The 26656-nt window shown below is 40.3% G+C and overlaps 1 protein-coding gene across 4 annotated transcripts in view; it reads left to right on the top strand.

Annotated features, from left to right (window-relative positions):
• abr (ABR activator of RhoGEF and GTPase) overlaps positions 1 to 26656 on the top strand; it is a 169182-nt gene that overhangs the window by 88588 nt on the left and 53938 nt on the right. For 3 of the 4 annotated variants that reach the window (XM_022194926.2, XM_022194927.2, XM_022194928.2), the window contains 8 exons: positions 6471 to 6523; positions 8359 to 8499; positions 10129 to 10250; positions 14299 to 14467; positions 18373 to 18492; positions 18759 to 18834; positions 18981 to 19085; positions 26367 to 26441. In XM_022194926.2, coding sequence (XP_022050618.1) covers positions 6471 to 6523; positions 8359 to 8499; positions 10129 to 10250; positions 14299 to 14467; positions 18373 to 18492; positions 18759 to 18834; positions 18981 to 19085; positions 26367 to 26441 — 861 coding nt within the window. Of the gene's footprint in view, positions 1 to 45; positions 135 to 6470; positions 6524 to 8358; positions 8500 to 10128; positions 10251 to 14298; positions 14468 to 18372; positions 18493 to 18758; positions 18835 to 18980; positions 19086 to 26366; positions 26442 to 26656 lie in introns of those variants that run through there. The other variant, XM_022194929.2, reaches the window with a different exon arrangement.

Here is a 26656-nt window from a genome sequence, read left to right as displayed (position 1 = left end):
TCTCTCTCTCTCTCTCGCTCACTGTCTATGCCTGAGAAAGAAGGAGGCAGTGAGCAGGAGAGCGGAGTCAGGAGAGGAGAAGAGGGATATGGAGGTGCTTCTGGTCCTCAGACTGTGTTGTAACTGCACATACGGTAACGTCTGCATGATGTGAGCTGCCGCTGTTTGATGTAGACAACTTGGATCGTTGTTTTTCGTGCCTTTTTTCCTCTGTGAGCCAGGATATCTACGTCTTTGATTTTACCGCAGATACTGTGTTTGCGGTGAAGTTGGGACAGTTATTAATGAGCTGTCAGATTGATATCTGGACCTTTATGATCATGATTTAGAAATAGTGTCTGCTTGCTGGTGATGTCAGACCTTTGTTTGTACACTTTTGTGCTGTAGACCACGTAATGAGGTGATGAAATTAGTTTTTTTTGTGTTGTTGCTGAGTGACGATCTTGTGGAATTTGGTGGGACACAACTGTCTGTTGCCATGCAGCGTCTTCCATGTGTGCGTTTGTTTAAAAGCAGGGCACGTTTCTGCTGCCGTTTAGTCAGCATAAGGACTGCTGGCCCCAGGCCGCTCCTCATAGTGAATACTTACCACCAGAGGATCGGCACTGTGTGCTCTTGAGCTGGTACATGCCTGCACTCTGCTGGTGCCTGGCTAACTTAAGTTGATTTTGGGGATTCTGTTCAGCTAAACCTCCTCATGTTGAGAGGAAAGCAGAAAAATATTTTGGACTGTCCAAATCAGGCAACGATGAACACATGTAATGAGTAAACGGTGTGTCTTTGTCAGGCTGAGAGGTTCGGTGAGTGTTCACGTGTGTCAGCATGTACCTGTGAAGTGTCTGGTAATTTATGCATCGTAAATGAGAAGGACTCAACCCGTCTTTGTTGTTTTAATTCCATTCTAACTTTCATCTATCCTGCTGACTGTACAGTATAGTATTCTGGATGAAATGTGTTTGCGTTAGGAAAGGTTTACATGGTATTTAAGTAGTACATAGTTTCATATTCCCTCAGCAATCAGGGTTTGTCAGCACCCCAGGCAGTTGGTTTGATTACTGCTTATATTATACCTGTAGTTCCTTAATTACCTGGCAGTGCAGTTGAGGGATTTCTCTACCTCATCTCTGCAGCCACCGCTTCCTCTTCCTCCGTTTTTCTTTTATGATGCTACCTGCCATTAATTTCCTTGCTTTCCACATAATTTACCTGGATCCCTGCCAGATGAACTGACATGTGCTGTTTCTTAACTGAAATAAGTCAGTTTGTCAGGCGTGTTTACATATTGGAAAGCTCACAGTTTTATCTCCCCATCTCTTGTTAATGAATGCATGCAAATGGAAACTTGAGTACTAAATCTAACAAGCATCTGACATTGCGTTTTACATGTAAATGGGGACTTTCGCTCCGCATCGCTACCGATTCTCTCTCTTCTTTAATCCTTAAATGCCCTATCCCTATCTGTCATTCTGCCTTTTTTTATTTTTCCTCTACTATCGAACTTGTTCTGTCCTTCTCGTCCTCCTTCACGGCTCATGCCTGGCATTGGTAACCAAACATCTTGCCAAATACTGCGGGCTAAAAGCTGGCAGTCTCCGTGTCCTAACTGTAGACTTAAAGCAATGCACGCATGGAGCCTTTTCAAAGTCTTTGCCCTCATGGTGGTACCCCTCGTTAGCAAAGATGAACCGTCTGTCCGTCAGCCAAGTCATCAAGGCGACCTTGAGAAGAGGACCAGAGGCACCTCGCTGTGACAGGACATCGACTTCCAATAATCCTTCTCTCTGCATCTGATTCTCTCACTCTTTGTGTCTTTGCATCCTCCCTCATCCAGACTCTTGATTAGACTTTGAACTTCTCTTTTCAAATTCTGTCCTTGTTTGGAGAATGCACTCAATTAGGATTCTCCAAAAGTGATGACTCAGTTATCCTGCATGAGGACAGACACTGAGTGGATTCAGATTTTTATTGTTTTTTAATTTTTTTGAAGAAGATGCAGTTTAACATAGTTCCGCTTGTCACTAGTGGAGCTTTAACATACAGTATTAATGGAATATACAGCTTTCATTCTCATGAAGCCACACAATGACAATACTGACAACCAATGTATTCACTGTGACATTCAGGAAAATAATACAATATCATATGAAGGATACGATGCTTGCAAGTAACCTGATTATTCCCGTATAATGTATAGTTCAAATGTTTTGTATGAACGAAAGAGAACAAAATGTGAATGAGGAACAAAGGTTTGCACCTCTGAGCTTGATTCATAGGTGCAAAACAGTTAAAGCTAGGGTAGGCAGGTTGTTTTAAACTCAACAAAGAGATGAGACACGGAATAGCTGCAAGTTAAAGTAAAAAACATGATGGTGTGCATTGGAACTTTGTACATGCATTCACGGTTGTCAGTGGATGAAGCATTAGGTCAGAATTTTTCAAGTTATATATATGGCTACATACCTGCAAAACCAATGACATCATCAGCCTTAACCCGTTGAAGTACGCCGGCCCGCGGGCGGGCCGTTTTTTTATCGGTATACGCTTTTTTTAAAATAGAAGGACACTGCAAACACGATTATACAAACACTATACACACATAGAAAGCTGAGATTCTCATGAATCCGCCGGTATCAACCACTTTCAGATGTGATTACCACAGCGGGTAATATAAACACATTTATCCAACAAACAACAAGTCATGTAAACGTGCACAGCTCACCTGTCGACGCAGTTTGGACGCTCGTTTCTGGTCATAAAAGAAGATAATCCACAAAAACCGGCCAGAACCCAAGCTTAGCCATCCAGAGGAAACAATCCAGTATAATACTTTGGCCAAAACATGTCTCGAAATAGGTAAAAAATCCAGAAAACGATCGGCTCCGTGCGCGTGCACGCGGCGCGTGGTGGCGCTGTGCGTTTCATATTCACTGCATCTTTCTATTATAACTTTATCATACACGGTCCTATTTTCTTTGTTCGCGATTCAAAATGGATACTGAACGCTTCTCGACCGCTTCAAACCGGACTTCAACCAATCAGGTGACTCGTTTCCGCCTACTTCGGCGATATAGCCAACCATGGCCGAGTCTGACAGATATCGATTACATCACTTGATTGACTTGTTTCTCAGCAAATCACGCCGGAGGAAACGTTAGATTGACAGGCCTGGTAGCCAATGAGCTTGCTGAATGGCTTGAATATAAATCCCGCCTCTGCCAGCGGCTTTATATGATATTTCATTCGTGAGCTCCGGGCTCCACCTGCTGTTTCTCTGTATTCCTCTCAATCTGTGTGTGTGATCGACACTGAAGCCTATCTGAAGTGATTTTTTGAGTTCTTTATGAGTTTTTGGAATGAAAATGAAGTGGAAAATGAAGTGAAAATGAATTTATACCATTCTGTAGAGAGTGTGCACAGTGTATAAAGACTGTATCCAACATTGACAGGGGCGGAGCATATCAGTACAAATACATGTGTGAAACACTCATTTCTTGTAGTATTGCTCTGAAATTTTGACCTGAACTATGTAAGACCCCAGGCTTTTGCAATATTGTGTTTTCAAGCTCTTACAGTGCTGCCACACTGATTTTCAGGTGTTTTATTAGGGAAAAAATGTAGGCGAGAAAAAAATTCATCCTAATTCAGTGTGTGCCAACATGAAATACTCTGTGCCAGTAGCACCTAGAGTAATTCTGACTGCACTGGGTGAAAATTCAGGTTGTCAGCTTTCAAATGAGACCCCAACCATGCATGTACTCCAAACAGTTCAAGAACAGCATTCAATTTACTTTCTGTAAATCTCAGTAGAAATTTCGGGCGGAAATTGCCCAAACCTTAATGTCCTTTGCAGAGGCGTAGCAAGATCATTTTATATCTGTGGCTAGACTGAGGCCATGATTCATTACTGGGGAGCACAATGTCTTGAAGTTTTTTTTCCTCTCTTTTTTCTCTGCATGACAAGCGTGAGAAACACGAGAACTCATATTTTATTGTTAACAGTTTGTACCATTGGTTTCCAGACTTTTAAGTGTACACTTTTTAGTCTGAGTCTGTGCAAGAGCTTCAACTAAATCCACAGCTAAATTTGAAATGTCTTCATTTATAAAAAAAAAAAACATACACAATAGAGCTTATGTACATATAAAAGCAGACACATTTTTATACTCTAAGCACTTTTGTGTGTGAGTGAATGGAACTGGTTGTGCAGTTACAATGCTTCCGTGTGGGAACAATAGACTTTAGAGGAGTGATTCTGCAACGACGTTCTGTGGAAAGAATAGAAGTTACTGGACATGGCTCTAGTTCTATAAGTACATGTGTAGCCTTTTGACGGGTGTCCAGATTTCAATCTGTGGTGACTGTAGCCCCTCCTTGACTCCAGTCATGGTCCTTAGTGCAGCAAATGTTAGCATGCTTACATGCTTTCATTAGACCTGCTTAACATCAGCATACAGCCATTGTCATTGTGAACATGCTATTCTTAGCTTTTAGCTCAGAGTATCACTGAGCCAAATTGCAGACTCACAGAGCATCTAGCAATTCAGACATGGAGCACAATCAATACAGCTGATGTACTGATTCATGTCTAGCAGCTACCGTAATGATAGTTAAAGTACTGACACGTACTGTGCAAACATCTGGTACTTGTGTTGCATCCAAGGTAACCTAAAGTCGCCTAATCTTCCCTGAAGCACCTGTACTTGAGGTGAATACTAACCTGCACACACACATAATTAGATGTTCACTGTCCTTGCAGTCAGTGCAGGTTCTGTAGTAAATCCTCCGGGTGAGAGCAATATTGGTTCACTGAGCCAGGACCAATGATGGGGGCCGCATTATTAATGACCAGATGGGGTGAAGAAACTTGAAAGAGCATCAGCAAGGGCCTCTAGAAGATTCTCTTTGTTCTTATACAGTAGCTGCATGTGTGTGTGTATGTTTAAGTATAGAGAGTGTGTATAAGGTTTAATATGACAAGTCTCATCAGTAGAACTGAACAAGTTCCCTGTAGATTTCTGCTCTCTTTTTTTCTTCGTATAGTTGAAGGAGGAGAAAGGAGAAAAGTAAGAATATAGAGGGAAAGCAGAAGAGAGAGATAACATGTCTGGACTACTGTACAGCTGAAGGGAGCATTTGAATGGTTTAAACAGATAAGTGTAACATTCAAGGGGAAGTGTATCTGTTCTCTCTCTCTCTGGGAGCGGAGAAGGTCTGGGACGACCTTCTCTGCATACAGAAGGCACATCACTTCTCTCTGTTTCACTTGGCTAGCTTTTCTTCCCTTCGGTTTAAAAATCAGTTGCTTTAAATCTGCTGTTTTCTCTATAACAAATGGAGATTAGCTTGATCGCTGAGTGGAACATAGTCAGCTGGCTGCCAAATGTTTATGTCCTTGTGGATTGTTGTTTTAAAGTTATTGCCTTCTCTTACTTTCTTTTCTTTTTCAGTACATCTGCACAGCAACATTATTATGCATTTTTTTTGTACTGCATGACATCAGTGGCGTTATTATTTTGAGACCTTGGGACATTTTTGGCATTTCATTACATGACTGCTGGGATCCAGGTCTGACAGAGGAAATTCAGAGGAAAAGGTCTTCCTCAGCCTCCCTCTCTCTTCTGTTCTTATATATATGTTTGCTTCTTCTTCTTAGAAGTTCTCACATGTGCCATCTTTCCTGCTGCCTCCCTGCTCATTTTTTTTCCCATTTTCTCTCCATCTTCCATTCTGCCCTATCTGTGGGAGTTTCTCACCTAAAGCTGTCATGTATGTCAGCTGCTGCTGTTCGCACTAGCTCGGCTCCAAAGCCGTCCCTAGGGAAACCAGCCAACTGAGGTGGTGCAGGCTTAAAGGCAAGAACGGTGGCGTGTGGGCATGTGTCAGTCTTATTTCACTTTTTATAGATGCATCCATCCGTCTGTGTTGTTTGTGTTTGCATCCATGTGTTTTCAAAGAGACTGTCTCCACGTGCGGTGATCAGGCAGGCAGGAGTTTGCCTTATAGCAGCCTCAATATGCAGTGAAACTTCAGAACCAGAACAAGGCTGCAGAATCAGCCCCACAGATGGACTACATGCTGTGTACAGATGTGCGTTTGTGCGCATCCCTCCATTGTGTAGTAAGAAAAAGCTGCATTAACCCTTTCTCCAATCTATACAACAAAACAGACAGAAACACGTATAAATAACTATAATGTAACTTTCAGTATCTCCTCTGTAGGGAGGTCAGAGTTCAGGATTAGCTGTGTGTTTTGCTACAAATCACTTCAGCCGTGTGGATTCTTGTTGTCATTAGGCCGAATTTCAACCTAAGAATCATCATCAGTCAGACAATAAGTGCCATGCTGAAGTGTGTCTGAGCTGAGTGGGAGTGTTTGTCCTTGTTGCGGAGGAACTGTAACCTTTTGTGTGCTTCTATTACCTTGTATGTAAGAAACACTGACTCACAGCCCTCCTCTTTTCTCCCCCACAGCTCTCCTTTACAAGCCGATTGACCGTGTTACCAGAAGCACCCTGGTCCTTCATGTGAGTACACAGCTTACTCTAACATGGCTTTAGCTCATCAGTATAACAAAAACAGGGTAATTTAGATGTAAGAAAGACATTTTGGAGACATCTCAAGATGTGGGCAAACATGAGGTGCCATCAAAAGGTTCTGAGACTGTGCCTATAAAAATCCAATGTGTATCTGATTTAAATTTGTCTGATATTCCTGCTGAAGTAGTCTCCTTGTGGGGTGGTACAAACCTCCCACTGCTCTTCAAATGCGTGTAATGGCCCCTGGAAATCCTGTCATGTAGACATGTCAAGCACCCCCTCTCGCCACAAGTGATAGAATGTGATGCCTTGTTGCATTTTAAGGTGGAATGGCCTTGTATTGGAATTGGAAATATCACAAAAGCAAGTATAATACAGGTCCCATGGTTGATAGTGTGATGTCACATGGTCTCTTGACGGTTGTGGTTTCAATGATACTCCCTTGTGAATGAGTATATGGACAGCTGTGTACACTATGGACATGTAGTTGTTATTAGACTACCTACTGGCTGGCCCCAATCCATGCTCGTATAGTAGATTGGTGCTTATGGGTCATACATGCCCCCTACTGCCCTTATGACATAGTCACCACTCAGGTTCACGGTAGTTGCACTTGGGCAGACGACAAATTTACATCATGTGAACCTTAACAATTTCTTGCATACTCAAGGATGCAGAACATCCTTTGCGATTACATATGTTACACATGCACCACCATTTTTCCTACAGAAATCCCAGAACTTTTCTGATGGCACCACATATCAGTGAGCAAATTGCACTGTCAGTCCTTTACTGGAGAGCAGAAGTTTGACTTGCTTCTACACTGCCGTTCAAAAGTTTGAGGTCACGTAGAAATGTCTTTATTTCTGGGGAAAAAAAACATTTATTTTCACTGAAGATAACATTAAATTAATCAGAAATACATTCTAGACATTGTTAATGTGGTAAATGACTATTCTAGCTGGACAGCTGATTTTTAATGAAATATCTCCATAGGGGTACAGAAGTCGATTTCCAGCAACCATCACTCCTGTGTTCTAATGCTGCATTTAGTTAGCTAATCATGTTGAAAGGCTAATTGATGATTAGAAAACCTTTGTGCAATTATGTTAGCACATGAATAAAAGTGTGAGCTTTCATGGAAAACATGAAATTGCCATGGTGACCCCAAACCTTTGACGAGTCGTGTATATGTTAGTGTTTCTTTGTTAGATGCTCCACATATGAGGACAGATGGTGAAAAGTCAGGGCTTGTTTTCCATTGTTTACCACAGTGTCTTCCCAGCCTAAAGAAGCTTGCAGAACCTCTTTGGATGAGTAATAATAAAGTAGAAACTGCCAGTCAAGCAGACAGAGACAGGAGATGTGTCTAGTTAGGCTATGGGAGTGTGTTGCTTGAATAAGTTTGCATAAATCTGTCAGAAGAACACCATGCTGTGTGCATCCAAGGCTTGTGTGTGCATCTTTCAACAACGGTCATGTTCCTGTCTAAACAAAGGAAATTGGTGGTATTAATTTTGGAGAGAAGACTGTTGTCAGCCGCCCTGTTCATCACCCTGCTATACTGATAACAGCAACTTCAACAAAAACAAGGAAATGAGATTTTCTGAGATTACTTCACTGTTCGATAAGAAAGCAGTGTTTGTGCAGTGCAATTATGTCTCTAATAAGAAGATGTAATTACATCAGAAACTCTGGTTCTGCTTGGATGGATTGTTGTTAGAAAGTGAGAATTGAATCCCAGTGATAAATAGAATAAGGTGAAATTACTTTCATGGTAGAGACTTTTTCAGATGATTGTATTAATAATTGTGCTTTCACAGGACTTGCTGAAACACACTCCTAAGGATCACCCGGACTTCCCCCTCCTGCAGGATGCTCTGCGAATATCTCAGAACTTCCTCTCCTCCATCAATGAAGAGATTGACCCTCGCAGGACTGCTGTTACTACACCCAAAGGAGAGGTGTGTCTGGGTGTGATCGCTTGTGTGCAATTAAAGTGTACTAGAATTCTTCAAATATGAGTGAAATACTGCGATGAATATAATAGCACTAGACTTGTATTCTTTGTTGTCCTTACCCAGTGCTCTCTGAACTTTCCTGTTTTGCTGGCCACAGCAAAAAGTCAAGCCTAATGAATTGATAATTCACTTTGACTTTGAAGTTAGATGCCGTTGGGTGCAAGGACTCTGAATAAAGGAAAAAACTCAGGATATAGGAAGGTAGCCAGCGTTAATGGCTGTGCTCCCTTTGTCTGAGCTAAATTCTCTTCACATATTCTTGTCCTCTGCCCATTGTTTCCTGACTTTACCTGGAACAGGACAGTGACTGGGTTCACACTGCTGGAACAAGTGGCCTAAATCGGATTTATTTGCTCATATGTGATTCAGATCAGTTTGTTTTTTTTTTAAATCAAGTGCAAGCAACCTGGAATCTTATCTTTTCAAGTCAGATTTGGTGTAGTTGTTTGTTCTAAATGGACATGAAAATGAATTCCAAATATACTTTCTCTTACATGCCTTTGGCGTTAACAAAACTGTAAAATAACACATCCCAAACCCACATTAGTATCAACTATGTTTCAGCATCATTGAGGCTAATGTGTTATGCCCCAAAATATTGTCTCATTCCTGTTTATACCATTTCAAGCTCGATATGTCATATCTTATTATTGATCATTTTATCATATCGGAATTCACCCAGCTTTTGCATCACTCTACAGTCAGTGGAGATATTAGCAAAAAAAGAGTATAATGGAATAGAATAAACAGAAACTGAGCAAAAAGGCTTGCCGAATGAGCCTGGCATGAATGAGAAGTAACTGCTATTGTTCTGAATGTCTCCAGAGTGCCTTTAAAGAGCTCCTCTTCTTTTTTTTCCCACCTTGTTAACATGTCCATATGGTGTTTTTATATGCCAGAAGACACATTATGAGTAAAATTAGCAGTCAGCACCAGTATACCGGTGGAGTGTTTCAACCTTGGAACTGCACTGATTCAGACTTCCAGAGTTTCTTATGTAGCAAACCTAAAGAACCAATCCTGTGAACTTTTAGGGCGGGGCTTTCTGTGTCATTGCTCTTCTGCAGAAACCAATATTCCAACTTGCCGTTGTATTTTGTTGAGTAGTTTTGCAGCGTTTGAAGGGTGGGCACAGAAAGAGGTTTGGAATAATTTGCATATTCAGGATCTGTGCATAGTAAAGGAGACAAAAATGCAGAGGTACAATGAAGCTATTTTAATGCATGAAGGGATTATATTTAAGGAAAAAAAACAAGTATGTTATTTTTAGGAATACAGGTGCGGAATCAGATGTTTAAACAAGATCAGGAGAATGGTTTTTAGATTTTAAAAAAAGGAGCAAAACTAGCAAAGAATGAAGTCGGTGCATTATGACCATTTTTCTAGAACCTTGCATCCAGAATTTCAACAGAGTATGGTGTGTCTAGCCTGATACATTAAACAGACAAAGCATTGATCTCCTAGAAGACAAGGTTCTTTTTTCTCATTCTTTTCTCTTGTGGCTGCCAAATTTCAACACCTGGACCTGTCTGGAGTCAGATTTACCAGCATTGCGTTTTCGCTTTTTTTTAGGCCCGTCAGCTGGTGAAGGATGGATTTCTGGTGGAGGTGTCTGAAAGCTCCAGGAAGCTACGGCACGTGTTCCTCTTCACTGATCTGCTGCTGTGTGCCAAGATGAAGAAGACAGCTGTGGGGTGAGTCCACTCTACCTCTTTCTCTGCACCCTCTGACAGAGTGTAAAACTGTGAGTGTAATTACCACAGAGTGATCTGAATGTGTAGCTTTAAATATTCACTTTGTCAGACTGTTTGTGTTCCTGTTTGTCATTCTTTTTGTCATCCACATCAACCTCTGACTGTGAAACAAGGAGGGTGACACCTTACAAAAGTTCCCCTCTCTCTGCCTGATCCTGGCTCTGCAAAGAATAAAGCCTTTTGAAGCCACAGTAACAGAGACGAGGACTCGCGGGCATGTTGCCTCTGGTGTTTTGAAAAGTGAAGGAGAGTAGCTGATATACAAGCTGAACCGACTCCGGATGAAGGTGGCAATCAGAAAAATTTGTCAGCATAAGCAGAGGAGCATTTTGTGTTTCAAGAGGCAATCTGTTTGAGCTGGAGGCAAAGTAAAGAGGAGCGACAGACTCGGAGAGATTCTGTTTGTGTGTGGTGCTCAATCTAAATGCTTGACACATGTCAGGAGATTGCCACTTTTACAGGATTGCGTGTTGCTCGCCTCGTCAGCGCGGCCGCTCCTGTTAGTCTGATTGGATCTTATTTTAGTTGACATTCACTGTTTGTGTCATTTGCAGCCTCCCCTCGCTTGGATGAAACATGCAGCGTTGCCATAACTACCAGACCTGTAAATCAGACTATTATGGTCTGGGCTGTTATCTCAGCATGCCGCCTACAGGCTGCACTCACACACTCAGAGCAAAGCAACCATCCAGAAACTCAATCACCTTGTGTTAAGTCACTGAGGATCTATAATCCCCGCTAAATCCCACCATTATCTCTATTCTATCATTTTGGAATTAGTCATATTTACAATGTCTCCGCTGCCACATGTTTCACATCCAGGATGTTTGATCATTTTCCTCATGTGGATGTCACCCTTGGTGTTTGGTCTTAAATGGCTGGAAGATTAGATATGGTAATTTATTCCGATTCTTCTCAGTCATGTAGCAAATGTGGCCACACCCTTTTCTTTAGTGTCTGTGTGCAGTACCTGCAAGGGTGTGTTTAAGTGCAACTTGAACAAAAATGAATGGGGGGTCTGTAAAACAAAGACATTTCCCGAAAGACTCGAGAGCACTGAGACAAGAAGGGTTTGATAATGGAGTGAGAGTGTGTGGGGGGGCATGAGATCAGGGGACCATAACCAGCCGAGAGAGGGAACTGAATGTACTTAGATTATGAAGAAATGAAAAGCCATTCTTTTACGCCCTGATAAAGTCACTGAATAAGCTTTGTGTCTGAGCACAAAACTAAACTACACGTTTCAAAAGTGAAATTGCTGCTGTTTTTTGCTGTGACTGAACAAAGATTTCAGTCCCAGTTGAGGACATGTACTGAATCAGTATGTGCAGATAGAGCTGTCATGATATCACATATTTATTACAAGACTGTCACAGCTGAAAGATTTCATGTTAACAATAAGATGGCAATTATTTATAAAGTTATCTCTTTATTGGCAAATAAATTCCACTCAAAACACGAGTGTGAGGATGTAGAGAGAGTCCATATCTGTGCTCTCTGCTGTATCTGTGTCGGACACATTCGCATACGTTTGTTAACATGGAATCAGCATTTCATTTTTAAAATGTAATTGTTATTGTCAATACTAGTATATCATGATGTCCCTGTGTGCAATAGGTAAATTAGTTAATAGATTATTGGCATCTCCAGCAGTTGACCACCTTCATGTATTTTTATATTTAGATTATACTCTTTTCCCTCTAAAACTTCCGGTGCAGTAATATATTTTAAACAAAATGCACTTTTATAATTAAATTAAAGTTATAGTGATCAGTGATGGAGAATGTATTCAGCTCCTTTACTGAAATATAAGTAGCAATACTGCAGTATCAGATTGCATCACAATTCGAAAAGCCAATTTGTTAAATAAAATAATGATAGTATCCAAAGCGAAAACTTTCATTATACAGCCTAACAGATCAGTGAATGTTAATATATTTGGATTATAATTACAGAAATCACTTTAACTACTTATATGCTGTTGGGTACTTGTACATTACGACTGGTCACATGCTTTTATTTATGAAAAATCCTCATGTGCAAAGTAACTAACAAGAAAAGCACTCCACAGAGAGCACAGTACTCCACAGACTGCTCAGTCGTCGTATGATTTTCAACAGATAAGTCTCAATAAGTCCACAGCGTTGATTTGTAGTAGGATCACAATCATGTGATCGTCGACAGGCAGCTGATGTAGTCACTTGTTGTCATAGTAACGGTGATACTGTCCCACTGTCTTGCAATGACACGAAAGTCTAACAAATTCATGGATTGAGACTATAAGCTGTATCACTGCCAAAATCTGATCATCTGGTCCTTGTGTCATTTCTGACCTTTCCCAAAAATTTCATCAAAATCCATTTGTTCGTTTTTGAGTAATGTTGCTAACAGACAGATTAACAGAAGGACAAACTTGCGCTGTATAGCGTAATAAACTGAGCTAAAGCTGTAACTGTAGTGGAGCAAAAAGTACTTAACTTATTGTACTTAGTTACATTCTGCCAAAAGTAATAGTCACATATGATCATCCAGTATTGATTCATTTCTTCATCAAGATGCTCAAATTATCTTTCTGATGAAGGTATCACGCTGTTAATGAGTTGACTGAGCAGCACTCAGAAATGCTAATTAAAGTCTAATTAGAGACGATTCACATCAGTCTTCTGAGTCGCGGTGAGAGTGGTGCTCTGCATGTATCCTGTTCATTAACATAGCTTAGTGACTACATGAACATGCTGGAAATGATTACCAGCCACAACAACGGCCGTCTGAGTGAGCATGTGTAGGAGCAGAAAGATAAAAGAAGGAAAATATATCCTTTTTTGGTACCTGTGGAGGAAAGAATAAATCAGACACTCTTTTGAGCTGAAAACTAACAAAGGCAGCATAGGGAACACCAGATTCAGAAGTAGCTTTAAAACTCAGAAGTGTCTAGATTTCTGAAAACTTCATGATCAATCAGGAATTTCTGGCTTTGAGCATCAAGGAGCAGGGCTGGGTATAGCTGGCTCCACGATGTCTGTGTCCTTGTTGGACCCCAGTTAAGAGAAGTCTCTGGGGTTTTTTTTAACACGTCTCCAGGCTTCTCCTTTTCTCTTGCCACAGTTTAGGGTGCATTTTTCTTCCTCCTCGCCTCCTTTACCCTCCTCGCCCCTACATGAATGCGCCCGTACCTCTCCGAACTGAAATGAGCCACACTAAAATGAACTGAACTGAAGTCATTCTGAGGACGACGGACTGTTCGCCTCGACTGAACCCGTTCCTCCAGACACACACACAGTCTCAGTGATCTGTTCTATAAGTGAAGGCTTTTCCCGCTTATTTAATTAGGGAGCTTTTGATTTTCCATATCGGGACGCTGAACAAGAAATTGGAATTCCGTTAATTTAATGAGTTGCTTGGTTTGAGATATTTTGGCGTTGGATTAGTGTTTCGGTTGTAAATAAGAAGATGTAAAGCACGAAACAGAATTGACTGATGTGTTTTTGTTTCATCTTGTGAGATAAGCTCCACAGACCAATTACTTTCTGAAAGTGTCTTTTAAAGTGACAAGTGGAGGATGGAGTTTATTCCCCTGTGGTGCCCAACTCCTTTTGAAGATTTGGGACACTGCCATGCTACAGAATGTCAGTTCTTTCTTAAAGCCTCTGAAATAACACCATGCACACTGCACACACACAAACACATCTAAGTATTTGAACAATGGAGTAGGATCACTGTCTTCGTACAGAATACTCATGGAATAATGTATTTATGACTTCTGCGTCCTCATGAGTCAAAACGTTATTAGTTTGGCTGTGAGCTCTGAGGTCAAATGAGGACACTTTTGAATAGAACAGTAATATATTAATGATTGTGATGTTAAAGCGAAATTCATTAGGCTGACTGAAGGTTGCGTGTTTTATGTTGATCTTCAGTTTCAGTGTTTGTGTAAACTAGGATTTGTGGTTTGACTTTTTCCATCCTGTGCCTCTGTGTCCACCTGCAGCCGCCACCAGCAGTACGAGTGCAAGTGGTACATCCCTCTGGCGGATCTGACTTTCCAAACTCTGGACGATTCCGACTCTTGCCCGAGCATCCAAGTCCTGCCTGAGCACGAGATCGAGGAGATGAAGATCAAGATCTCAGTCTTAAAGAGCGAGATACAGAAAGAGAAGGTAATCCTGCCGGTTTTTTCCCAACATGTGGAACCAAATCCAATGTATTCCTGAGCTTAGAATGGCTTAGCCGGTTATCGCGGTTTAACTCTGAGACTGAATCTAAAACTGCTTAAATCTTGTATTAAGGCAAAAAAGGAGCAAGATCACAGTTGATGGATTGGTCCTGATATCTATCAATCAATCAGACTTTATTGGAACGGCACTTTTCATACAAATAGAATCAATAAAAACAACTGGGGCTGAGGAAATGAGGAACACCATCATAAATAAATCTCATGAATTTGCAATGAGGCCATACTAGTATTAGGATAAATCAAAGACTCAGGTCCTCAAGTAGATTGTTTTATGTTTATATAGAACGTATGAATGGAATATTTTCTTTACTTAACCCTTAGAGCCCAACAGATGCACTTTGCATTCAAATTCACACAATTTCTTTTTGGTGGAATTGCTCTTGAAGTATTTATTGCAGTAGAGTGGGGCTTATATCAAATAAAACCACACAACCTGACCTGTCCTACAATGGCAGTTGATTGTCTATGCAACAAAGTGTCAATAAAAAAAAATCTTTTTCCAGCTGCATACAGCTGTGTGTGAATCTCCACACTCATTACTGTTGTTTAAATTACACATGAGCTCATCAATTGGTGCAGTAACACGTGAACACATCATAAGAGCAGAACTGGAACTTTGTAATGATATGACCTCTATAATTTTCACATCCTGAAGTCATAATGTTATGATAACAGATCAAACTTCTGCTGAGTGATATTTTTACTAATTTCTTCACCTATTGTCTCACTTCTGCTTGTCAGTCGAATAATTCATGAAGTTCCTATTGTTTCATAATGTGGGCTGACCACACATCAAAGTAAACAGCAGAACTTACTTTTTCTGTTGACACTAGCCCTTTCTCTGTGTGCTAAAGACGCATCTGGTTTTGAAATTACAGCTGACATTACATCATGCGTAGTAAAAATATAAACACAAAATCTGCTTTTTGTTGCACTGATTCGAAAGTTGTGTTTAAAAGACAAGCATAGGTCACTTGTGTGCAAGTAAGGGCAAACATTTCTCCTATTTTGCCCCCACTGCAAGTAGGCTGCTGTATCTGAACACTTTGGTGACTAATACAGTAGCATTTATATTTTTAAAGTAATGCTGTGTACTGCCATCACGTTTCTGACATTGAAAAGTTTTTACTGATCCCAGCATTTCATGGTGAGATACATGTAAAATCATAGCAATTCTATAATATGAAATGTTTTATCCCCTTGATAAAAAGACTAATAAAAATCTGCAAATATTATCATATGATAGAAGAGCTCAGTAGCTTAGAGTGTTGTGAAAAACTTATCCGTATGACTACAATGAAATGACTACTTGCCCTTACAATGAACAAAATAACATTGTAGCTGAAATTACTTTAAAGTGTGTGAATAAATGATATACAGTCTAATCTGTTGGTATTGACTTTAAAGCCAGCTTTTAAACATGTATTTCTATAATAAAATGTGTCCCTAAAGTCTGGACCCATAGGAAGTCTCATTAACCATCATTTTTTGCGCCGAGTTCACATCAGTCTTTCAACCTTTGTATCACAAATGATGGAAATCATATTGAAGCTGTTATTTGTTAATAATCCTATTGAATAAAAATGTCTTTTTGCCTATTTGTCCAGACTTTAGGGACACCCTGTATTTATAATCTAGATATTGTAGCAACTAAGACTGACACGTTATATTAAGAAGATGGAAAAAGAAGAAGCAGAATTGAGGATTTAATGACACTTTGCTAGAAACGTATAAAACATTTGACAATGGAACATTAGTTATTTTCAAATCTTCTCGGAGCAGGACTTTCCAGTGTTCCTTAGCATTAGTCATCTGCTGGGTTCTTATGGGTATAGGAAACATAAACACATACAAGTAAGTCAGAGGGGAAGTTTCTTCTTCTAGACTTTCATTAGAACACTCCCCCAGGCCAGTGACTTCTGCATGGAACCACTTTACCTTCCTTTTAAGTCAGCACTTCTCAACAACATTTTTTTTTTGTCTCTGGCAGGGCTGAGGTAAGTTTTAATAAGCCTTGTAGGGGAATTCCTGCAATTGTGAGAGCATGAAAATGGGCAAAAAAGTGAAGCCCAAATATGTCTAATATCAACCCGACGAAACACGAAACTTTGAACAAAAACTTTAAATAAAAGAATATTCCATCCTCCTTAACCAGACGTTACCATGATTTGTGCTAGTGGTGAAATTCCTGATCCACATTTAAACTGGAAAATATGGGCCATTGCATCCGTCTGACCTGTTTTTATACCTCTATCAGTGCTGCAACCTTCAGTTGTTGTTTGGGGTTGAAATAAAAAAATGTTATAAGTGCCCAACAGTTACAAATACGCGCCGTAATCCTCCCCCGCGCTGACACTCACTATAGGCTTCAGAAGCAGAGAGTTCCTGTTATTCCCCTCTCAGAGCGTTAAACTCGCCCACCCGGGCCACAGTGAGTGACCACGGCTGGTATTTGGAGTCGCAGGAGGCCAGTGGAGGGAGAGATTCAGCTGATTGTAGCCAGGCAGGCTCTGACTCACTGCTTCCTGGTGAAGGCCGGGAATATGTGTGGATTTGTTTTCTTTAAATACTTACAAGAAGCTGAGCCCTTTGAATTATATTTAAAGACTCTCACAGCACGACGCTCACTTACAGCGGCTCATCCACAGTGTTTCCTGAAAAATAGGAATGAATTCATGATAACTGTAAAGATTGACACATTAGTTAAAAATAAAACTCTCTGATCTAACTTCATCTCGTCACAATGAAATGTTGTGTCAACTGGATGCAAAATCAATAACATCATCACAGTTTATTCAGTGTATGACTCTATCATATAGATTATTTCTGTCTTATTATCCATCAAACCACAGATCTGGATGCACAAATATTTAATAACAAACATATTTCAGTTGCTCATTTTTTTGTAATTAAAGAAAATACAAAGCAACACACACGTGGATCCTGATGAACCATCTGCACAAAACACCTTAAGCTCTTAGTGACGTAGTTTTAAAGTCAAGCCTAGGTAATCAGAGATGAAAAAGAAAGATCAGAACAGCAACACAAGTTAACGTTTTAACCGGACATTAAACTGGACACATATATATTCACAGTTCATAGACACAGCTGGTGGTAATTCAAGACATCCGGTTGGCACAACGGCTCTGTCCCAGCAGAGGGAGCACCTTTCACATGATGGAGATTTCTAAAACCTAATACAGTTTGTAAGAAAAACTTAAAAACTAGCAATGCACACTGCTTTCCCCTCTTAAAAACAAAATGATGAAATCTGCTCATTCAACCATTTGGAGTGAAAGTACCTCTGTGGTCTGTCAGGCTAATATGAGCAGTATTCTAGACAGCTTTTAAGCACTGTGTCACTGTATGAATGATGTCTTGGTAAAGGCTGATATTTTTAATAAATCATCGTAGAGGTAATTTAGTTTAACTAAAATGAAACCAAGGCTGAAGCTACCAATGAACATTTCTACTCTCACTGCTTTTTCTTTATGTTGTCTGCTAAATGTAACAAATACAAACAATACAAACCCCATCAGTCATTCCCAATGACATGAAGCATAGAAAGAGGGAAATGTGAGCATGTTTCAGAGCAGCAGCTCTCCAAGTCAGACATCCTCTCCTGCACCTGCACCCCACCTTGTTAGTCATACTGAATCTAAAAATAAGTGCGTCGTGTCTGTGGGTTAAGTGTTCAGTTGTGACTGAGAGGAGAATATTTCACATTTTATCCCCGGGCCTCTTTCTCACACTGTGAAGGCCTCTGTTTCAGATGGTATACAGCGATGTTTAATGAAATTCTCTACGTCCATTTGCCTCTCCGTGTAGAAAGCACCGAAGGGTCAGAGCCGTGTGGAGCGTCTGAGGAAGAAGATGAATGAGCAGGAGTCCTGGCTGCTCCTGCACTCCCCCACCATCCCCTTCCGCATCCACAACAAACACGGAAAGGTACTCTGTCCATCACCTCCTGCTGCATTTATGTCACTGCAATGGTCTAGGCCCACCACTAGAGGGAGACATTCACCGTTCAATGAGAACCTAGTGACAAATTGGATTAGGTTCCCAAAATATAAATCCTATGACAGCATGAGATATTATTCCACTTTTGCACTTCATGTGTGCTTGTGTGTGCGTTTTAAATTACATTTTCAGCTTTTTTAGTAATGATTTTAGTGCAGACTCTTTGCTAATGCTGTGTATTTCTGTGTGTCCAGAGCTACTTGTTTCTTCTCTCTTCTGATTATGAGAGGTCAGAGTGGAGGGAAAGCATCCAGAAACTCCAAAAGAAAGGTAATGCTGGCTTAAAGGATTCTTCCATTGGCTCCTTGCTTCTATGGAAAACCTTGGTTACTTCCTCTTGACGTAGTTTCAAACCATTTTTTTACACACCGCACCACAGAAAAGTAAAAGTCTGACCATAGCTCTGATTTTTCCAGACCTCCAGGCATGTGTATTAAGCTCTGTAGAGCTCCAGGTTCTGACCAGCTCCTGTTTCAAACTTCGCACCGTCCACAACATTCCTGTTACCAGTAACAAAGACGGTAAGAAACCCCTCTCACATAATATCTTTTCTATTCTTGTGTTCAGGCACTCCGTATTGTTGCCCTTTCGTCTGTGCTCATCACCAAACACAGCCTCCCGCTGCTCCGTCCTCTCTGCTCTGCTTTGAATTTAAATTCACACAAAAGTGCCTATTACACTGTGAGCACAAAAAAAGTCACGTAACGAGGGAGAGGGAGGCTTGCAGGAGATGAATCTAGGTTACAATATGCTTCTCATCTAGCTCGTAGCAGTCAGTGCCACTCAGTGTGTCGACAGTGAGCTCCCAGCTCTTATATGTTTGTTTTTGCTCCAGATCTCCACGTTGCAGCCGCTCTCACAGGCTGGGGGTGACATTAAAGCCATCTGGCCAAACTGCTCTGATCTCCTCAAATAGCACGAGGGTCTCACATTGTACACACAATTCATATGTGTAACCACAGAGCTGACAGAGAGGCTTGGGAGCACTGAAAGAAACACTGTCTTCATCTTTCTCACTTCAGACAGAAGAAAGATCCATGTTTGCCTCTTATATAATCGAATCTTTATGCGAGCCATTATTTTGACATCCAATACCTTTAAAGTGGTGACCACAGGGATTTTTGGTTTTTATTTCCAGTTGCATTCTGGTAAACTTCAAGGGGTGGCAAGAAGTCACGGCTGTCTTCTGTGTTTTTTTGGTCTGAGCTTCCCGAATGTCACCTGACAATCAGTGAAACCACTGCTGTGAAATTCTTTTTACTCCCCCCATATTCATGCAAGGTTTTTATCTCTGCTCCTTTTTATTATCTAATTCTTTCTTCAGTCTGTCTGTCTATCTGTCTGTGCGCAACATTACTCAAAAATGGACTAACGGATTTGGATGAAATTTTCAGGGAAGGTCAGAAATGACACAAGGACCTGGGGCCTCATTTATAAAGCTTGCGTACGCACAAAACAGGGCTAGAAATCATCGGACATGATCATAACAAATTTAGTGGCAGGGTGGCCTGGGTCAACACATGATTCATTCATCCTGACGCACAGCAGTGAAAAGACTGCCGGCCGGTGCTGCGTGAAATGCCGTGGATCAGCAGCTTATTTATATACAGATACATTCATGAGTTACTTTGCATTGACCATTCATGGTAAAATGTGGGTGTGTTGTGGGCGGAATGTGAGGTGGATCCACCTGTGCAATCTTCCAGCTGGTGTCTGATTTATCAAGAAATTGCATGCAGCTGTGCTTACGCAAAGTTTTATAAATCAGGGGTGAAGGGCATACGCCCTTTTCGTATTATAGGCGTACGCAAACTTTAGTATGAATCCTACGCAATGTTTTATAAATGAGGCCCCAGGTGATTAGACTTTGACAGTGATGCGTCTTATAGTGTGGATCCACAGATTTGTTAAAGAGTTTGGTATCATTGTGGGATAGCGGCACGGTGCCACTGTAACTATGACTACAAGTGAACACTACTTCAGCTGCCTGCTGATGATCACATGATTGCTATCCTACTATAAATCCACCGCTGCGGACTTATCCATCGGAAATCATGCAACGACTGAGCAGACTTGGCAAAGTTCTGCACTGTCTGAATGGTTTTCTTGTTTTAAATATATGTTCTGAGAAGCGATTTAAAAGATGGTGCCAATTCTGGGAGTTCCAGAACTGAGTGCAAAAGCCAGGACTCAGGAGCAACTAGCAGAGCTTGTTTAGATTGTGTCAGAAGTGTCAAACTTAAAAAAACACACTCAGTGATACTTTGCAGGTTAACTACACCAGCTTTTCACTGGATAAATTAACCTGTGTGAATGAAAAGTTTATTACAGTTGGTCAGTCACACCTGTTACATCAGTTAACATTAGAGAAACATGTCACATTCTCTGTAGTCAGAGTGAGAAGAACATTACAAATGAGCTTTTCCCAGAAAACAAATAAGTCCTGGTAGGTTCATGTTTTTTCAGGGCCTTCATTGTTGTCTTTGTTCATGTATACGACCGTTCAAAAGTTTGGGTTCACTTAGAAATGTTCTTATTTTTGACAGAAAAGCAGTGTTTTTCAGTGAAGATATCATTAAATGAATCAGAAATACAGTCTAGGCACTGATAATGTGGTAAATGACTATTTTAGCTGGAAATGGCTGATTTTTAATGGAATATCTCCATGGGGGTACAGAGGAACATTTCCAGCAACCATCACTCCTGTGTTCTAATGCTACATTGTGTTAGCTAATGGTGTTGAAAAGCTAATTGATGATTAGAAAACCCTTGTGCAGTTATGTTAGCACATAAGTAGAAGTGTGATTTTTTTTTTTTTTTTTTAATGGAAAACATGAAATTGTCTGGGTATCTGGTGTACATTAAAGGATAATAAATCTGTGTCAGGTCAGTTGACAAATCTATGCATTTTCCTGTTATTCCTGCTATTTCTGACCATTTGATGAACACAGCATCTTTTGTGCTTGAGTATTTGAAACGGCAATTAACAAAGCTGGTTAAAAAATAGTTTCTGTTTTTATTCTCTATTATTATTATAATCCTGGTGCTGCTGATTTTCCTTTGGGGGTTGGCTGAAACCTCTTTGAGGAGTGCCACAGAATCCTCTATGCAGGAAAAGCCCTGGATACCAAAGCAAAAATCTGCCAAAAATAAAAGAAGAACTGTTTTTACACCAATATAACAATAAATGTAATAAATAAGACAATCAGTCTATTTATGTGTGAAATGACTTTATCCTAGTTTGAGAAATTTTCGCTTTTAAGATGATGTTTCCCTATAAATCTGTGAAATAATGAAACATTCTAATCTTTGAATTTCTTTCAAATTATAGAGTTCTGGTCTGTAGACTTAAATGCTGGTGTTGAAAGAAAGTGCATCACAGAGGAATTTCAAATTTCCAAACGTTTTTCTCAGTGGTATGTTATAATAACTTGAAGCATCACAAATACAACCAGAAAATACAGTGTGAATGCAGAGAGTTGACAGTTTTTACCTGAGTTTGCTACAAAAGCAAAAATTTTAACTGAATTTCCGAAACATCTTAAAGCTGAAATGAAAGTGGAACGTAATAGTAGATCAAGGGTGAGAAACATAAGTGTAAAACAAAATAAAAACACAAAGCTAAAGAGCTGAGAACTTTTTGACATTTCAGAGAGTACATGAAAGGCTGACCAACCTGAAGAAACGTGTTGTAATTAAAGTTTCATTAACAGATTGGTAGACAGAAGTGACTTAAGCTGTGTGAAGCCATTTGTGGTGGACTTTTCCCATATTTTAGCATTAATGCTGCTCTACAAACATCTCAGAGCTCCAAAGACACAAATTACGTGGCAAAATCGCAAAACACCATTCTTGTTTTAACCCTATTCCAAGCTGATTTTTATGTCAATAAACTGTACAATACTTTATACTGTGATGAAGACAGAGACTGTTGCAGATCAGATTATAGATTGTCACTAGTAATAAACGTAATTCAGGTTTTGACTAAAAATAAACAGGAGGTAAAGTTCAGTTTGTTACTTCCAGCTGTTAATAGGAGTCTTTCCTCTGAGTTTATTCGCTACATGCAGCATCAAACAGCAGCAGGATCGATGTGAGAGTCTCCAAAGAGAGAGTAGCACACAAGGAACGGCAGCAGTAATTAGTTATTATGAATTATCCCCAACATGCACAGAGGATCAGTCAGGATTTAGCAGCAAATCCTCCTGTGTACTTTTCTTCACAGTTTATCGGCTATTCTCAGGTTGAATCCTGAGCTCCGTCACAGCCGTAGAGGTATTTTATTTTAGTGTTTGTAAAAGTTTAATCTGTTGATACTAAAGTGAAGCTAAAGATAGTTTTCTGTCATACCAAGTTTTGTATTAGAAAATCTGATTTCATTTCACAGTCTTACAGCAGAATATTTGCAGTAATGGTGTTATTGTGTGAATGGATATTTCCCATGACTTCATACAAAACCTGACCTGAATATTAAAGTCACTACTTGAACATTTTGAATTTCTGTAGCTTGACTGTCTTTACGCATAATTTTTAGTGTTTGGGAAATCCCAAATGAGCTAGGCTGTCATTTGGACAATTTAATAAGCTTGATATTAATTTTAGTTTTATTTGATGTTTATTGGTGCACTATTATGCTATTATATATCATTTGATGTACTGTCCATGTCTGAAAAAGCCTCACAACACATCTTTTTCCCAACATTGTCTCAATAATGCAATTTATTAGATTTTCTTCGTCCCTCATAAATTCCATGTCCACCGTGTTTCTGTAAACAAAGCCTCTCACTGCAGCTCATTATTAAATTAGCGTAGTTAATCGTGTTAAATGTCTTTGCTGACTCTTATCTTACCGTAACTTTCTGTTATGTAAGAGCTCTGTCATTTTTCTTCACCTTGGTGATATTCTTGTTTTCCCTGGGCGCTAAAGCAGAGCTCAGGCCCTCCGTCTTGTCTGAGACTTTTGAGCCCCTGCTCATTATAAAGCAAACGTAAACACACACCTCAGTGACATGTAATGGAAGGAGAGCAGTGGGGGTTTAAATGGAGACCAGCTGATGGAGGAATGTTTCTCAGAACTGAGAGGATGGATGATCTGACGGAGACCCTCAAATGCTCACACTTTTGCTGAACTGCTTGGATCAAGTGATAATCGGTTATCCCGTAGAGGTTTTTTATGATTTATTGTTGAAATGAGGTTATAATTGAAACAAACAGATCTCAGTTTCAGTCTAAAAGCAGCTCACAGGCCCCCACGAAGCTGAACCTTTGAACCGTCTCGCTGTTAAATTCCCCTGTTACTTATATAAAACACACACCGTTCAGTCAGGGGGCTGCCTCACAACAGTCCTGCTGCCCTCCACCTTCGTTTATTTAGCAGGAGACAGCCAGGCTTCACAGGCCTCAACCAAAGCAAGACTGTCTCTTCTTCATGTGTCTGTTGGAGAGCTGGGAGGTGAATTAGGTCCACCCATGAGCCTCCATTCATGGCCTGCTGAGTTGTTATGGCTGAAAACTGCGCTTGTTGATGTGTGGTCTGATACCAATCTGACCAAAGGTTGTTCTAAATGTTAATGTTCCCTCAGATCCTTAAATAATTATTTCCTCAGCCATTTTTTCTGTTGCATTTTATTTAAACTGTGGAATGTGAAGTTTAATAGGTCTCTTTTCAAACAGTTGTAACTGAGTGTTTCAGGGTGTGAGAGCAGTTAGTGGAGTAAATTATAATAATAATAATAATGAAGTTTGCTGCAGTTTGGACCACCCAGCCAAGAAAAACACACGATTCCCACTGATCTGCTGCAGTAATTGTTGACACATTGGTTCAAAAATTAGCCGACACAGAGCCGTATTTTTATATTCTTATGCTAAATCTCTCTTTTTTCACTTTTCTTCAAATAAAAACTCTGAAACTGTACAAAGGTAAAATAAATGATTCATATTTGCTCGTTGAATGCCGCCTGTTTGCGAGATTTGTGAGATGAAGTCATTAACATAATCTGAGCCCATGTAAGGCTACCTGCTGTGCTACAAATGCAGATGAAATAATTCATAAGAATTTTACCAACGTCTAAACCAGAAAACGTTTACAATGCTTTAAGTTCTGCTATTAAAAATCAGCAGACACAACAGAAACACGTTCAGAGTCTGTGGTGGGATTAGATAGAATGAAGTACGGGTCAGCAGATGTTTCTTTTCAGGGCCGAAACCGTTACTGGGAGCTATACATTTGTGGGAAAGAAAAATGAAAATGCAGTCAAATTAGGATTAAACTCCAACGCAAAACTTTATTGAAATGCTTTTAATTGTTGACGTTAACACATTTTGAATTAAAGAAGAGCTAAAATTTTATCCATCAGCGTCGATGGGCCTTTACTCATGAACTAACTGATGAGCTGTGGGCGGGGCATTACTCAAGACCGCAGTGTGCTGAGTTCAGATAGATAAAGACATCAGCAGCAGAGCCAAAGCTGTACGTCTTCAAATGAATTTGTTGTGTTGTAAGTTATCGTTCTACCACTTACGGCGGCTGAAATCCTGAAAAAAAAATTGAGGCAGAAATCACGACAACATAAAATTTGGCCATTTAATATAGATAAACCCACAAACAAAATGACCTTGCGCTGAACACAGGCGTGTGTTATGCATGTGTATGTTATGTAGGGATACCAAATCACGTGACCTAAATATGTAACGGGTGGCAGGAATTGATGGGACTCGGAAACACCCCCACAATTTAATGGATTGTTCCTTGTATCATATCCAGTAAGTCCACAGCGGTGGATTTGTAGTAGGATCGCAATCATGTGATCGTCAGCAGGCAGCTGATGTAGTGTTCACTTGTAGTCGTAGTTACAGTGACACTGTGCTGCTATCTCACAATGATACAGAAACATTGAACAAATTCATGGATCCAGACTAGAAGCCACATCACTGCCAAAATCTAATCACTTCATGATTAGATTTTGGCAGTGATCAGATTTCACTTGGTCCTTGTGTCATTTCTGACCAAATCTGTTTGAGTAATGTTGTTAACAGACAGACAGACGGACAAACGTACGTGAATCATCACATAGCTCCACTGTTTCCTGGTGGAGTAAAAAATGTTGGTACTGATAGTTGGTATATCCCGTATATAAGGTTACTTGTTCTGCTCCAAGTGTAGAAAAGATTCATTCACGTTCATTTTACCAAAGGATTGTAAAAAGAAGCTTTGGTGGTGTGAAAGAGAAAATAATAGCACAGCTGTTAGTGACACTGTGGCAAAACAGTCCTTGTCTGATAGGAGAGGTGGTCGTGTCACAGATCAGCTACAGTAGATGATGTTACACTGTGAGATTGAGCGAAGGATGAAACTGGACACCGATCTGCTGAAAGTATCTGAGTCAGAGTGGAAGAATTATCCAGCAAGATACTAATCTTTATACGTTGCTGTGCCAAAATATGCCAAAAAAAAATACATCAAAATAATATTTTTTTCAGTCTTGAATGGCAGTATAAGACAAAAATCTGGGGTTCACCAGAGCTGCAGCAGAAATGTGATTGAAATGAAGCCTGCAGGTACAGTAGTGCTCAGTGGGATGACTTCCATTTTCTGCCTCCATGAGGGTTTGTCTTTTCTCCACAATGCTGATACCGAGGTACAGGCGGTATGAAGGAGTTGTGTGTCATAATTTGCAAAGACTGGTTCTAGTTTCACTGATTTATGTGCACAAACTGCCATTCTGACTCTTAGATACAGTACAGTGTCTCTTGTGTTTGTTTACTTGGTAGTTGTCTAACTGCTCTGTCTGCTTCTTCTCCAGATGAGGAGACTCCTGGCCTGTACGGCTTTCTGCATGTGATCGTCCACTCTGCCAAAGGATTCAAGGAGTCAGCCAGTAAGTCAGCCAGATGCAGCATTTTTTTAACCGCACTCGTACACACCCTCAGCCTCAGCATCGCCTCGCACATAGCTGCTGTGCACATACGTGTCTGCCAACAAAACACATGATCAAGTCAATCACTGCAGCCTGCACATGCAGTTTCCATCAAGGCACGGCCAGTGCAGAGATGGATGGATTGAGGAAAAGAGCAAGACCGATGGCAGGAGGGA

This window comes from Acanthochromis polyacanthus, chromosome 17 (genome assembly GCF_021347895.1).
Source record: "Acanthochromis polyacanthus isolate Apoly-LR-REF ecotype Palm Island chromosome 17, KAUST_Apoly_ChrSc, whole genome shotgun sequence".
Lineage (NCBI taxonomy): Eukaryota > Metazoa > Chordata > Actinopteri > Pomacentridae > Acanthochromis > Acanthochromis polyacanthus.
The sequence above is the reverse complement of the archived record's forward strand: the minus strand, read 5'-3'. Positions and strand labels throughout refer to the sequence as shown.